This window comes from Rousettus aegyptiacus, unplaced genomic scaffold, assembly GCF_014176215.1.
Source record: "Rousettus aegyptiacus isolate mRouAeg1 unplaced genomic scaffold, mRouAeg1.p scaffold_m13_p_2, whole genome shotgun sequence".
Classification (NCBI taxonomy): domain Eukaryota; kingdom Metazoa; phylum Chordata; class Mammalia; order Chiroptera; family Pteropodidae; genus Rousettus; species Rousettus aegyptiacus.
Window position 1 is genome coordinate 160,963,661 of NW_023416295.1, and position 16,291 is coordinate 160,979,951.

General features: G+C 35.9%; 1 protein-coding gene and 1 pseudogene across 4 annotated transcripts in view; one reads left to right on the plus strand and one right to left on the minus strand.

Moving 5' to 3' along the window:
* The window catches only part of UHRF1BP1L (UHRF1 binding protein 1 like), a 71,350-nt gene extending 56,153 nt beyond the window's left edge, over nucleotides 1–15,197 (minus strand). For 3 of the 4 annotated variants that reach the window (XM_016158218.2, XM_016158220.2, XM_016158222.2), the window contains exon 1: nucleotides 14,897–15,197. In XM_016158218.2, coding sequence (XP_016013704.2) covers nucleotides 14,897–14,940 — 44 coding nt within the window. In that variant the 5' untranslated portion in view covers nucleotides 14,941–15,197. Of the gene's footprint in view, nucleotides 1–6,708; nucleotides 6,857–14,896 lie in introns of all 4 variants that reach the window. The other variant, XM_016158219.2, reaches the window with a different exon arrangement.
* Nucleotides 4,874–4,992, plus strand: LOC118614874 (annotated as a pseudogene).
* Nucleotides 15,198–16,291: the final 1,094 nt, after the last annotated feature.

Consider the following 16,291-nt stretch of genomic DNA (forward strand, 5'->3'; position numbering starts at 1 on the left):
ACCTCAATATGTCAAAGTTACCACTACTGCACAGAAGAAATATCACATAATAAAGATAAAAATGGCACAACTCTTACTGATATTTTTATTTTTAAAATTCAGGCATAGACTAATGTTTCATTACTATGTATATTATGGCATGCAAAGAGGTTTATTTTAAAATAAATGTGTTCTTTATTCTAACATTAGTACCATATAAAATAAATTTTAATGTGAATGTATATTTTTCAATGGTTAACTTTCTCATATTTTTAACAATGTAACAATTTTTAAAACATACTTAAAATATTAAAACAGGCTTCCATTTTATCCAAAATCTTCCTTAACTGCACATAACATGAAAATAAGTTTACTAGTTTTTTCAGCATTTACAACAAAAATGGCCAATAGAGGAATAAATTTTCCAGGCAAATGGAAAGAATGGGTTTAATTTCTATATTTTACAATCAATACATAATTATTAAAATATAAATTATGTGCAAAGCACTGTGCTAAGTAAACATTTAGGGCAAAACAAAGAAAGCTAAGTCCATGTAATCAAGGCTTATAATTTGCGTAAGAGAACACAGCATAAATGAATGAGAAATCCAGAATCCCAGCTTTGCAAGAAAAATATCACTTACCACTCAACCTCAATTTCTTCGCCTGAAAAATGGGGATAATAATACCTGCCTCATAGGGCTGTTCTGCGTAGTAAGTGAATTAGAACACAAAAAAAGCTAGAAACTGTCCCTAACACATATGAAAACTCAGTGAGTGTTAGAGTAGCTATTATTAAAATACTAGTTAAATTGGAATATGAATAATACAGAGATATTACATAACCAGTGACCAAAATTTTATCTAAAAAAAATTTTGGTTTGACAAAACCTAGGTTTGTAGTAGATCATAATTCAGAAAGGTATATATTTTATGTGATATTACTTAAATTTTAGTCATAATTTAATTGAACTTTCATCAATTCATTTTATAGCTACATCATAAAAACAAAGATCATACAGTTGTTTTATTTGCTAAAGCAACCTGACACAGATTTATGAAATGAATCATCTCCAGGTTAAATATAATAACGGAGGGTAGAATCATATAATCACAGAGGCTAAAAAGAATCTTAGAACATAGTTTATAAAAACCCTTTTCTGACATAGTTACCTACCTCCTTTCATATTTACCTCTTTGCATTCATATAATAAACCCTGGAACATTCTTTTAAAACCTTGCCAGCAAATATGCATTTCTTGAATTATTTATTTTGTCTGTAAAATGTTTACAGTTCCTATCACTGTACATGTTAGAGAGTCACATTAATACCTACTATTTTTCAAAACTTAAGAATAGGCTCTGCTACTTGATAACATTTTTCTCAAACATATAAATCTCCCATGTAGAAAGAGTCATCTTTATTCTATGATATTTCATGCTACAGCATGAACAACTAGATTTTACAGAGAACTTAACAATGTATGTTAAATTGTTTTAAAAACTTAAAGTAGGCATTTTTAAAGTTTGTGGATGGGTTTCAAAGGGCATAAGATATTTTATTGTGTCATCAAAAGAGGGTTTTAGACATCAAAAAGGCTAAGAACCATTGCCCTAAAGAAATAGGATTAATTTTAACCATCTGGAAAATAAATTATTTCAATACTATAATTTGATTTTTAAGTTATTTAATTAAATTAACTCGTTATTAATAAACAGACACCTCTTAGGTGACTGCCCAATTACTAGTGATTCTACCTTCCCAGAGAAAGACTATAAACAGAGAAAAGGTGCAAATCTAAGACATTTAAACATATTTCCTTGGATAACAGCTGATTGATATAGAGGTTGACAAGGCATCTGGACTGCTTAATCAGATTCTTTTCTTCAAAATCTGAAACTAAGGCACTACCTTATGATCAAGCTGACAAATAATAAAGGAGTACAACTGAGAGACAAAAACAGATCCACTATTTTAAAACTTAAAGGTACCATAAAGATTATTCCCCCATCACATTCCATTCTCTCCAACTGAGTCCAACTCAAATACCCTTGAAATGATTTAGTAATTAAAACCACTAGCTAGTATCTCAAGTCTGTGTACTCCCACAAGGATTAAATTCTCCATATTGAAGAGATATTACAAGAACCAATATCTTTGTGTAAGCAAATTTAACAGCTTCTGCTTGATTTTATTCAAAACAATATTTCAAGAAAAGTACCTAAGACCACATGTTAAAGTTATACAGGAGAGGATGTTCTTGGCGAGACTTCCCAAAATCTGATAGACTGCCAAGTCCTTTGGCTAAGAACATTAAGTTATTATTAATATGCAACTAATTACATCCTTTCACAGTCCATGGGCTTCATCATGCAGCCAGAAAAATTCATTCAATCAAAACTCAGAAAGTGATGAGGCTTTTCAAAAGAAACCCATATTTCTAATTGCTCCCAATACCATTTTTTCCCCCAAGATGTACCACCTTTAATCTGGCACCCCTCTCTTAGGGCTAGCTGCTTTCTTGCCCTACTCTATGCCTTATTATCTTCAGGATCAAAAAATAAACTTGTTAGTTTCAAAAATGTTTATGTGTTAGGTCAAAAAACACACTTTATGTTACAATCTAGTACACGCAAAACTGCCAAAAATACTTCATGAAGCAATAGTTTAATACAGTCTGATATTTTCTAGTCTATTTCATTCAAAATGGTGATTGCAACCTGCTACACTAATTTCATAAAGCAAGCTATAACCCACTACAATAAACAATATATAAAAAGTATAATACATCGTGACCAAGTACTTATTCAAGGAATGAAAGTTGGTTTAACATTCAAAAATCACTTAATGTAATGCACCATATTAAAAGTAAATTCACACAATGATCTCAATAGAGCCATAAAAAAGCATTTGACAAAAGTCAACAACATGCATAGAAAAATAACTCTCAAACTAGGAACAGAAGAGAACTTCCTCAAAACTATAAAGGCCATCTATGAAAACTCTACAGACTAAATTGCTTTTCCACTAAGACAGGGACAAGGCAAGGATGTCTGCTCTCACCACTTCTATTTAACGTTGTATAGAGAGGTTCTAGCCAACACAAAAAGGCAAGAAAAAGAAATAAAAGAAAGTTTGGAAAAGAAGTAAAACTGTCTTTTCCCCCAACCAACAGAATCTTAAAAAAAAAAAGAGAGAGAGAGAGAGAGAAAGAAAAAGCTATCAGAACTAATAAATGAGTTTAGCAGGGTACAGGTTATAAGCCCAATATAAAAAATAAAATCAATAAAAGGGACACAGGCACAGGAGCCAAATAAAGAGCTCCCAACAACCAAAGCTGGAATAATTTGAGAAATAAAATATTATTGGATAACCCAAAGTATAAAAAAAATAAACATGAGTCTACACAGATATAAGCATAAGACTGAATTTAAAAAAATAACTGGGAAAAAACATATAAATCTCCCATGTAGAAAATTTACAAATTACTTATGTATATATTTCACCCTCAAGGACTAACTCCTCACTCCTTTTGTGGGGGATGCACACAGTACTTCCAAACAGCGCAGTATGAAAGTAGAGTAAAGAATAACTTTACGGTGGGGAACCTGACAGACATTATATCAGCCAGGTGATCAAGGTCAACATCAGTCTCGATTTGACATAATAAAACTGGCACTTTAGCTCTGTGTTCTTGCGAAAAACTCATAATCCCATTCTAATCATGAAAAATATATTAGATATATCCTGATTGAGAGATACTGAACAAAATATCTGGCCAATACTACTCAAAACTTTCAAGGTCATCACAAACATGGAAAGTCTGAGAAACTGTCACAGTATGAAGAGCCTAAAAAGAGATGATTACTAAATATAATGTATTCACAATGGGATCCTAGAACAGAAAAAGGACATTAGGTAAAAAACTAAGGAAAGCTGAATAAAGTGTGGGCTATAGTTAATAACAATTTATAAACATTGATTCACAATTGTGACAAATGTACCATAGTAACAATATTAATAATAAGAAAGAGGGGATGGGATATATGAAAACTCCGAAACAATCTAGCACACATACACAACTATAAAATAATTTCGTGAAGCAATAGTAAACTAGTACTATCTTCACAACTTTTCTATAAATCTAAAAGTGTTTTACATAAAAATATTATTTTGAAAAATCATTGAGGTGCATATAGGTTTATTCATTTTGCTACATATAAATTTCACTCAACGAAAAGTTAGTGCTATAAAAATATCAATTGTTTCCATACTCTAGCAGCAAACAATTAGAAACTGAAATTTAAAGTATTATTTACATTAGCATAAGTATAAAATTTTTAGAGGTAAATCTGACAAAATGTGTGCAAGACCTATATATTGAAAACTACAAAATGTTACTGAGAGAAATTAAAGACATAAATAAATAGAGAAATAAAACATACATGTAGATCAGAAGACTCAATATTAAGATGTCAAATCTCCCCAAATAGATTTATAGGCCCCAAGCAAACTTACAGAAGGTTTTTCAGTAGAAATGACAATATGATTCTAAAATTTACATGAAAATGCAAACGACTTAGAATATTAAAATGACTTTTAAAAAGATAAAGAGTTTGAGGCCTTGTACCACTAATTTTATGACATCAAAAAGCCACAGTAATCAAGACAGTGATATCAGTGTAAAACCACAGTAATCATGACAGTCTGATAGTGGCTACTATCAGTATTCAATAGAGAATACTGAAATAGACTCATATTTATAGTCAGCTCATTTTCAACAAAGGAGTAAAAACAATTCAATGAGTAAAAGATAATATTTCAATAAATTGTGTTGGAACAACTGTATAGCCATATCCAAAAAAAGAAAAAATAGACAAAGAAAAATGAACCTTCTACAGCCATGTCACCCTGAACAAGCTCGATCCTGTCTGATCTCAGAAGCTAAGCACGGTTGGGCCTGGTTAGTACTTGGATGGGAGACCACCTAAGAAGACCAAGTGCTGTAGGCGTAAAAAAAAATAATAATAATAATGATAAGGGATTGTAAAATGACAAGGTCCTTGTAATCTGTGAGGTCAACCAAGGGATGCCTTGCCTAAAAAAAAGAAGGAAAGAAAAATGAAACTTGATGCTTACCTTACACTATAAACAAAGAAATTAACTCTAAATGGATTACAGTCTGAACTCTCAAAACTGAAATTATAAAATCTCTGTAAGAAAATATAGGAGAAAATCTTGGTGACCTTCAGCTTGGCAAAGACTTCTCTAATGCAACAAAAATACGCAAATCATTGAAGAAAAAATTCAATAAACTATACTTTACCTAAATTAAAAACTATGTCCATCAAAAGATACTGTTACTAAAGGACAAGTCACAAATTGGGAGAAAATACTTATAAAACATGTTTGAAAAAGAACTTGTATCTACAATATACAAAGAACTCTTACAACTCAAAAATAACACATCCACTAATAAAATAAGCAAAAGATTTAAACAGACCTTCAAACCCAAAAAGACATACTGATGGTATATAAGCACATGAAGAAGTATGTATCATCAGTCAATAGGAAACTGCAAATTAAAAACCACAAGATACCTCTACTTATCCACTAAAATGGGTAAAATTAAAAAGACTGATCACACCAAGTATTGGTGAAGATATGAAGCAACTGGAAGTTTCATACACTTCCTGATGAGAACCATCTTTGAATGACATTATAAATAACATAAGATCTGAACTATCAATATTCTACAGAGAACCTCGATGGTTTCACTAACGGCCTACCTAAAATTAAAGCTTGGCACCTTTCCCTTAGTAATATGGTAGAGATCCAGATACCCAAATGATAGCATGGAATCAAGGCAGACAAGAAAAACAATACATCATCATATCTATATAATTGCTAGTTAACACATGGCCAACAAGTTTATCAACTGCCCTATTACGCCTCAGGTAAGTATGTAATGAGTTGTACAATTCTGCTCATGGTTAGTCTTTAATTACCAATGTCTTACTAGACTTTTAGAAAAGGTTCAAAGTATTTATGTGGATATATTTTCCAAGCATGAGAAATATGCAATGACGTGAGTTTCTAGGTTTTTATTGAGTCCTAAGTTGAAGAAAAAAAATTCAGCATCATTTCCACAAGAATCTAGTTTTATATCTGCTTTCCCTGATAATGAATTTTAAAAAGGGACAGGGGAGAGGAGACGAATGGTAAGGGGAGCCCTTATAGTCTTCAAAACTGAATCCTCTTTGCAGTGCTGTTCATGAGTTATTTCGATCTCTTTGATAAAGATTATGATTAACATTAAATACACAAAATAAACTCTGAAGTCCTTCGATAAGAGAATCGATTAAAATATCCTTTATCAAAAGAGCCTTCATAACTCATTAGTTATATTAGACTATGAAATCTTACCCATTAAAGAGTAGATCAAATGTTAACTACTATTCTGAATAGCTGATTCTAAGTTATAAAACTCTCTTGGCAACATCAGAAGAGCTGGTTTTAAGTACATTGCCAAACCTTATAAATTCGAAAAGATAGTGTAAGGAATTGCATGAGCCTATAAGCTACATAGTTAAAAAATAAAAAATGAAATCAGTATTTGACTAAAACACTAAGACTTAGAAATTATTCTCTAAGTATCTTTATGTGGGGCATAATAAGTGTTTGCATTTATAGAGAGAAAACAAAACGATGGGGAATAGAAGTATTACCTGAGGGCAGGAAATTTCAGACAAAAGGTCCCTATTCCTGGTGAAAGCAAGTAGTCAGTTGCCAGGGTTTCTTAGACTCCTCGGGTACTCATTTGGGTGATTATGAAATTCACAGCACACCAATCTCCACCACAGCCAGCAGGGATCGCTGCAGGGAATGGGTACACAGGGGACACAGAAGGGAGCAAGTTTAAGGGAAGGGAGAGGAAAGGAATGATATAAAAATTTTTAGCTGTGATTCACTTTTTAAAAATACAGTTGTATTTCACACTGGATTAACTAAAAGCAAACACTGCTTAAATTCTAAGGTAAATTAACAATTAATGATTTCCTCATTCCTTCTACCACTGGAATTACTACTATTCTATTCAAATGTATTTTTAAATTTTTATATTAAAATGCTAATTAGCAAAAATGAGATAGCTATATTGTACAAAAGTTATAAAAACTGAACTGTATGATTCAACATTAAATAAAACTAATTAGGACACTCTAAAAGGCAAGCAATATACAAACACAAATTGTCAATTTAACTGCCAAAAGGCCCAGTTAAAACTATAATCCTCATTTCATTTCAATGAGAATGCTAAAGTTACCTATGAAAACTAACCCACAAACCGAAGAGAGATCAGCAATAAACTATATCTGTACACTCAAAAGTAAATTGGGAGAGCTATGGCATTTATTAGGAAAAAAAAAAACAAAACATTTTAATCTAAATTTTTTGGACATAAGTCAATTTTTTAAACCAGCCAAAAATGAATTCAGGGCAACCAATTTATGCCATATTTATTCTATGAAAGCTAATGTAGTATCAATTTATTTCTCCAGTCAACTAATAATGTTTCTGAACAACTATTATGTACCACAGTACTGTGGCGGATGCGAAAGATACAATGGCAAACTAGACAAGCATAGTCACTGTCCTCAGAATTCAAAGCCTATTAAGGTGAATTTGCCTTTAAAGAGAGGGCAATCTACAGAATAAACATGAAGCTTTTGTTTTCATAAAACAAACAATATATTTTAAGACCTAAAGGAGTTCAAAATAAAGACAACCAATGAAGACTAGCCTAAAGTTGCCCATGGAAGATGTACAAGTAAAATGAAGCCTGAGAGAATACCCTGTCATGAAGAGATGCAGATGGCTGGGGGTGGGGGTGGGGTAAGGAATACACACACACACACACACACACACACACACACACACACACACACAGAAAACAAATGGAGAAGTATAGTACTGGAAAATAGTGAAAAATAAAATTGCAGCTAAATTTGAAGGACCTAAATTACCCTTAACTTCTCTAAATACTTGCCTTAAATATTCCTTTGGTATGCATGCTGTAGTCAAAACAGATTTAATAACGATCCATTTTATATCACTAAGCTGTCGTTTGTGTGCTTTTAATTCATTATTTCTATACAAGTTTCTCTGAGACTTAGTCTACCTCTGTCTCATTGACTCTACTTCTGTTAAAATTGCAAATAGATAAATGTTACATATTATGGATGCCCCTTTTTATAGTACATTTCATTTACAGATAAAGCATCACAGCAGAAGAAAAATTTGGAACAGAAACTCAACTCAATACCTAAAAATATAGTTTTATCAAATTTTATAATCTCTGAATTTTCTATTATTACTAAGTTTATCCCTAAATACTAATTCTTAACCATCAAGTTATAAAAGGGTTAAAAATGGACAACAGCAAATAAAACCAAAACTTGATGCTATGCTAGCAGTGGCAAAAAGAAGCCAGAGATCCCTCTCCTAACGGTATTTTGGGGTAGGAAAAAAGTATATATACATTTAACTAAAATTAAGACTTAAAGAATAGACTAATATAGAGAATCAAAGTTTATATACAACATGAATTTTGGCTGGGAGAAGTCTTAAAATAAGTTGGTGAATTATTAGACCAACAGTAAGCTGGAAAATCAAACAAGTACTATATCTTAAATTATATTTGCTTCACTCTCAATTTTGCTTTAATAACTTTGTCTCGATATGATAACTGTTCATATTTCACTCATGGAAATAGTCATTAAGACTTCTACTTGTAACTTACATTCAATCTGAGCTCCAGTCATTAATACCAATTGATGAAATACCAATATTTAATAGACATATAAAATTACTCATCCTAATATAACATGCAAAATTTAAAACATGTTTAAGTAACAAGAGGTCAACTTATTAAGGAAATATTTAGACTGGAACCTGTAGGATTAAGGCAAAGTGTAATATTGCAAAAAGTAATATTGCAAAAAAAAAAAACATGCAAGTAAAAACAAATGGAGAAATTATGTTTCCACAACTTCAAAGAACTACTGAATCAAGGGATTCTCAAGTAATAAAAGAATCTCCTGAGGGATACTGCAGCAGGATGATGAAATACCATAAGAGTAATAAGGGAAATGGTGAAAATTGAGTAAAGAAAGTCAAGCCACTAGGTGGGAACAACAGTCTGCGTGGGCAACAGAAAAATCAAACTAAACGGGTGCTGGATCAGTGACTTAATCACTCAACACTACCTGTCAAACCTTAACCCTGGGCAAGTGACAAATCTCTGTGTGTTAATAATTCCCTTCTCAGATACAGGAAGAAATCCCTTCTGATTCTAAGAAGGTGATATTACAACATCCAATGGAACAAGCATCCAACTCCCTTTTCACCTAAAATTTTCAAATCAGTCTCCTGAAATAACTTTTTTGCAAAAATCAATACAGGGTATATTTGGAAATTACTGTGAAAGAAATGGTCGCCTACTTGATTTCAAAGGCTCTACATACTGCACTTCATAGCACACAAAAAAAGAAAAAACTAAACAACAACAACAAAAAAAACACCCCCGAAAATTCAACTCACAATTCATTCTGCTGTAATTATGTACTGCATAAATTGAAGGATAAATACACAGAAAACATTGACATTGTTGCCAGACTAAAATATGTAGTCTAAATTAGTTCACGAATAAAAAAGGTCTCCATAGGTACCTAACAGGCATCCAAATTAATGTTCCCAAAATCAAACCCCTAATCTTCCACAAGCCTGCCCCACCAGCAGTCTTCTCCAACTTAGGGAATAGCAATTCCACCTTGCCAGCTGCTTATGTCAAAACTATGGAGTCATCCATCAGTGCTCTCTTTCTCGCTCAATCACATTTAATCAGTCAGCAAATCTTTCGGCTCTACATTTAAAATACATCTAAAATATGGTATCTCAACAACTCTACTGCATCCACTTAGGTCCAAGCCAATATCTTTCCCATCTGGATAATTAACATTTTAATTGGGCTCCTGTTTCTGCGCTCGCCCTCTTATTATTATTTCCTACATGGTTGTGGAGTGACTCTTGGCTCTAAGCCTCCCAGTGGCTTCCGATCTCACTTGGATAAAAGCCAAGTCATTACAAGGCCCGGCAAAATCTGGCCTCATCATCCTCTACTCCACTCCTCACTCCACTTCACCTATACAGGTGGCCTGGATATAATTCCAAAACAACAAGTAAACTTCCACTTCTGGATCTTTGCATCTGCTTCCAGCACCCCTTTCGGATCTATTCTCAAATATCACCTTCCCAATTAAGCCTTCTGGAATCAACAGATTTAAAATTACAAACCCCATTGCCATCTCCTTGCACTTCCTATCCCCTCTCCTTGTTATTTTTTTTTCCAGTAGTGCTTACCACAAACTGATACAATGTATTTCATTTAAGTATTTATTTACTATCACCCGCCTCTGATTCAAATGCAAACTCCACCGAGGGTACAGATTTTTACCCCAGCACTATGCACTAGTATCTGATACAAAGTAGTATTTGGTAAGTATTGAATGTCAAAATCAACATTATTGGAGATTATTTTTAAGATAATACTGGCAATGTAAATAACCAATACTTACTTTAAAAAAATCTCCAAATTTATAAAAGTAAATTTATTTATAATCCTAAAAGGTAACATTTAACTCAATCTTTTCCCAGTTGCCTAATCCAAGTAAAACATATCTCACAAATTTCAATGGCAGTATGGTTCTAGAAATAGATTACACTTAGTAATCCTACTCATATGCTTCTTTTTCCAGAATGGGAATCACTGAAGTTTCCCAAGAGCTGAGACCATAATTTAACCATCTCTGTATCTCTAATGCCAAGTGCTCAAGACTTGGTATACATAAACTTTCAAAAATTATTTATTGAGCTTTACCATGAAAATGAAAGATGTAAATAATTAGCCTATCAATCATTTTATAATATTTTCATTTGAGAAAAGAATTTCTGACAGTCTAACCGATGTCGTATTTCCTTTTAAGAATGTCTAGTACAGGAATGATTATAAACCTAGCAGTATTTATTTCTACATACATCTTAACTTCTTCAGCAATTCACTTCCATCGCCTTATCTACACCTACTCCACCTCCCAAATCTTAAAACTTTAACATAACACTTTCATACAAAACCTCCAATGCTTCCAATCTTCTCATTTGTTTTTCTCAGCAGCTCTTAACCTAGATAAAATTTCCAGTCCTAGGATGGTTCTTTCTTTCCTCCCCAGGCTATTAGCTGCTGCCCTTCCCCTTCCTTCCTTATGCAACTTAAAACCATCCCATCAATATATTGTGATGCAATTTAAATTCTCCCATTGCTTTGCCATTTAGCCACAAGATCCCCGCAAGTGTTTGACCCTTCCTAATATCCTTAACAAGTATTCCAAATATTCAGCGATCTTCTCAGACCACCCTCACTTTCTATTTGTTTCTTCCCCTTAGTTAGGGAACATGTCTTGTTAAGAACGTCAAATAGTTCTCCTATCTAGATCCTTAGAGTTTGCCTGGATCCGGTCCCCTTCCAAGTCTGGTTCTTTTAACCTTCCCATAAATTTGTGTGATGCTGATATCCTTCCAATAGTATCCAGTAAGTTAATTGGAGCTCCTCGGCAGTATACTTCCACCCCAGACAATCGCTCTGGAACCCTGGACTTCAAAATCCAAACTGATAGCCAAGCAACTTTAATGATCATGTCCTTTTGTATAGAATTCTTTATTAGCAGTCACCTCCTGGGATAAAGTTTGATTTCCTTAACATAGCTGATGAGGGCCTCTAAATGTAGTACAGTGCCAATCAAAGACATCAAGTGGAGCAGCAAGCCTGACTCAAAATACTAGTTCTTCCAATAACCATATCTTTGATGTACATATAATCTTTGCCATTGCTAATTGATCCATGAATAAATAGAACTGGGCCACACAGAATCTCTCTCCCAGGAATTTGAAACTGGACAGGAAAGATCAAAGATTGGCAGTTGTGAGACATGGGACAGCACCCTAAAGCAGTGGTTCTCGACCAAGAGCGATTTCCCCCTCAGGGGACATTAAGCAAGGTCTGGAGACATCTTTCATTGTCAAGACTGTGGGAGTGATGTTGGCATCCAGTGGGTGGAGATTAGAGATGTTGCTAAACATCCTACTATGTACAGAGCAGCCTTTCACAACAAAGAATTATCTTGTCCAAAATGTCAATAGTGCGGAGATCTAAGAACTCTTCCAAAGAGGTTTTAGGAACTGGCCAGTTCCTGCCTTTCCTAGATTCTGTGACCCACCACAATAGCTTTCTGTTACATTTACCTTTTTACCTAATTAAACAGAGCAAGTTTTTGTTGTTTGCAGACTTTAAACCAGTTTCTCAACCTCAAAATTATAGACATTTTGACCAAATGATATTTTGTTATGGGAGACTGTGCATTGTAGGATGTTTAGCAACATCCCTGGCATCTACCCACTAGATGCCAGTACCTTTCTCCACCCCAACTCCTAAGTTGTGACAATCAGAAATGTCTCCAGACATTGCCAAATTTCCCTGGAGGGGCAAAATCGCCCCTGGTTGAGAAACACTGCTTTAAACTGTATGAAGACTCCATTCAGGTGTGGTGTCTGTCTGTCCTGCCGACTCCCATTCCCCCAGTAAACCTTGTGCCATTATAGTATGCCTTGAGCCAAGGAGGAAGTGGGGATGATTATATAAATATAACCAGACATCTTTATCACTGGAAAAATCTGTAAAATTAAGCTTATTCCATATAATTTCAAAAGTTCATCCCTACTTGAATAACTATTATTTATCACAACACCCACCTTGTTTCATCTACTGTCATCCTTTAGATTTATATATAACACTATAAAGATGACAGCAATAGCAGTAAGATTAAGATATTAACCAAAAACATAAATTTGATACTCTTCAGTCACTTCAGTTAAGTTTTGAAATATGAAATAACTACAAACTCAAATGTTTCAAAAACCCATCTCTAAAAAAATAAAACTTCATTACTCTTTACAACACAGAGACGGGAAATAATACAAACTAAAAAGTAATCCTAAGGACTGAATTCTGAATATGTACATGTTGTCTATTTTGTGAAGTAAGCCTTTACCCAGGCTATTAATTTTTGAGACCTTCTCAACTGCTCCACAAGAGATTAAACCCTAATGCCCTAGACACTCACGGATTGAATTAACTTTCCCCCCTTTGCATCTAGAATAGAGCTAGCTGTGTACCAATGTCCTTGGGAGAGTGACAAAATAGTCAAATCATTTTCTGTAGGTCTGAATATTCTTGTGGAACTGAATATGAGAAAGGCTGGAGGACATCTGATAAGTCAGACCTTATAATAAATTATAAATAAATTATAAATAAAACCTTCCAAAATAAGTTATTCATATAAAACATATGTACAATTTTAAGAGAAACTTTCTAATTAGTAATACTATTAAGAAATATATATTCATAAATGCCACTTAATTTACTTAAAAAAAAAATAACTGTCAAGTCTATGGCTCTGCTACCCTGAACAAGACCAATCTGGTCTGATCTCTAAAGCTAAGCAGGGTCAGGCCTGGTTAGTACTTGGATGGGAGACCACCAGGTGCTGTAGACCTAAAAAATTTAAAAAATAAAATAAAATAAGGTAAGGGATTGTAAACTGACAAGGTCCTTGCAATCCGTGAGGTCAAGCAAGGGTTGCCTCGACTAAAAAAATAATAATAAAATAAATAAATAAAATAAAAATAAAATTAAAAACTGTCATATCTTATTCAGTGTTATAAGGGAGAAAAAAACTCGCTGAATCACAGAACTATTGATTTTGTTCCCCACTATATAATCTGTGGTATACAATGATCTGTAGATTCAAAAATTGTCTTTATTATATAAATATATCATTATACCCAAGTCATTTCCTAAAATAAATTAAAAGTAATCATTAACTTACAAATAACAGAGAATAAAGGTCAAAACCAAGCACTTTGGATTCAGTGTTAACAACTTGGAAACAAGATCCTACATTTAGCCTGTGTCCAGAGACAAATATGGAGAAGCCAGGAGCAACAAACTGCCAGCTTTACTGAGTCATGTTTCTGACTAAAACCGCATTACGAAGTGGAAAGAATGGCAAGTCTTCGGTGTATCACCAAAGATGTTGATTCCCTGAATTTATGGGTCTTGGGTTTAAAAAAAAAAAAAAAAATGTTTTGTAAGAATGACGTGGGACTAAAATGACTCCAGAGAGAACTTGCCAAAGCGGGGAACTCTGGTTATTTACCTAAGACAAATCCGAACTGTGCAAACAGGCACACCCTCGAATGCATCGGAGCGAGAACGGCGAGGTGGGGTGAATTCAGAACAATAACAAGGTTAATTAACAACATTTCACTAAGAAGACAAGCCTCGGCCCTAGGAGCCCACACTGCGCTAGACGCTCTCGGTTAACGGAACCGCTCCGCTCCGAGTGGGGGCGAGTACCAAGCTCGGGTTCATCTCACCACGTAACTCAGGCACCTGGGTGCCGACACGCCATCTCTGGTCCCCACGCAGGACCGCCCAAGAGGGGGTCCCCGGGACGCCCCCAAACACTGCTTCGGGGGCGACCCCAGTGCACCGCCTCCCCTGGCCTTCCTCCACGCTCCTCCACGAGCAAGCCGGGGGACAATCCGTCCAAGGAAGAACCCGGCCAGGGGCTGACTCGTGAGGCCAACACAGGCGTCGCAAGACCCGGGGCCGCGACCCCTACCCCTACTGGAGCGGGGCGCCCAAGAGTCGCCTTCGCACAGCTGCCAGTCGCCGGCGTTCCCGAAGCCAGTGCCGGCTAGGGCGGAGGTGGACTGGTCCCTACGCCCAAGGCTCTCACTGACCTGGAAAGGTGTTTCAGGATCTGTTTTTTGATGAGCCCAGCCATGGTGCCGGGGCGGGAGGTGCTGCGCGCTTTCCTTTCCTCACTGCCTCCTCCCTCTGTGGCCGTCTCCTCTTTGTCCGGGTTAACCCGGCCGGAGGAGAGGCTCCTGGGCACTCACGCCGGGGACAGTCCTGAGGCCCTGGCCGAGGCCACAGCCGCCGCCGCCGCCGCCGCCGCTGCTGCCGAGGACCCGGAGCATCTCGTTCAGGCCGCCAAAGCCGCCGACAGCGCCATCTTGCCTGCAGCATCACCTAAGAGACCTGTGGGAGGGCGGGGGCGATAGGCGCTCGGGGCGGGGCCGTCTGGGGGTGGGGCTGCTGGGGGCGTGTTCAGGGCGGGGCGAGCGCGCCACGCGGCGTGGCAACCCAGCGCCCCAACCCCGCTGCGGACGCGGAGGGTAGCCTGTGTCGCCACGCTTGTCGTTGATTCGATTGGTGTCCGCCGCTGCGCTAACGCTATTGGGAGCTTAGACTTCCCAGGCCCAAACCTTCTTTGGGCTTTAGTCCTCCCTCCTCACCTCTGGTCTGGTTCCTGTCTCCATCACTGAGTCTCCTTCCACATCCCACTTTTTCATTTCCTCTGAATTTGCTCCACAAACTTATCTGCTTGCTTTGCTCTCTTTACCGATTCAGCTTTATTCGTATTCTTGCTTCAGTTTCTTCTCCTTTGCTAAGTAAGATAGTCTACTTTCCTCTGGCTAGATGCTATATAGTGTTTCCTCTGGTGATTTCGATCCTAAGGGAAATAAAAGTTAACGTGTCCCAATAGAACACTGGATCTGAGCATTAGTCCTAAGTTCAAATTAGGGCTCCAAGTATTTTCTAGCTGTGTTAATATGAAGAAAATAATTTCCTTGCTTTTAGCCTCAGTTTACTCATCTATAAAATAGTTAACACCACCATACCCACCCATCTCACTAGGTTGTAGCTAAAGAAATAAGGATGTAAAATTTCACTTGAAAATTTCTATAAAAAGGAAGGAAATTGTTGAAATATCAGGGAGAACTATTACAGCTCTGCACCTGCACCCCACCCACCCCAAAACCAACATTTTTCAGAGATGAAAATGACCCCCCAGAGATGTCTAAAAGAGGAAAAGAAATTACATTACCTCTGAAGAATGCATCAGGAAGGTGTGTGGGTATGTGTGGGGAGAAGGGGTAGTTTACACACAGTTCAATGACCTGGTCCTTTTTGAAAAAGAGAAAGAAGATGAATATATGGGTTGGCTATTTACTCACTTAACATTTATCATGTACTATAAACCAGGCAGTATTCAAATAACTGGGGTTGCCCAAACAAAAACAAACATGTTTCTGCCATCAAAGAATGAACAGCCTGGTGTGAAAGGTAAA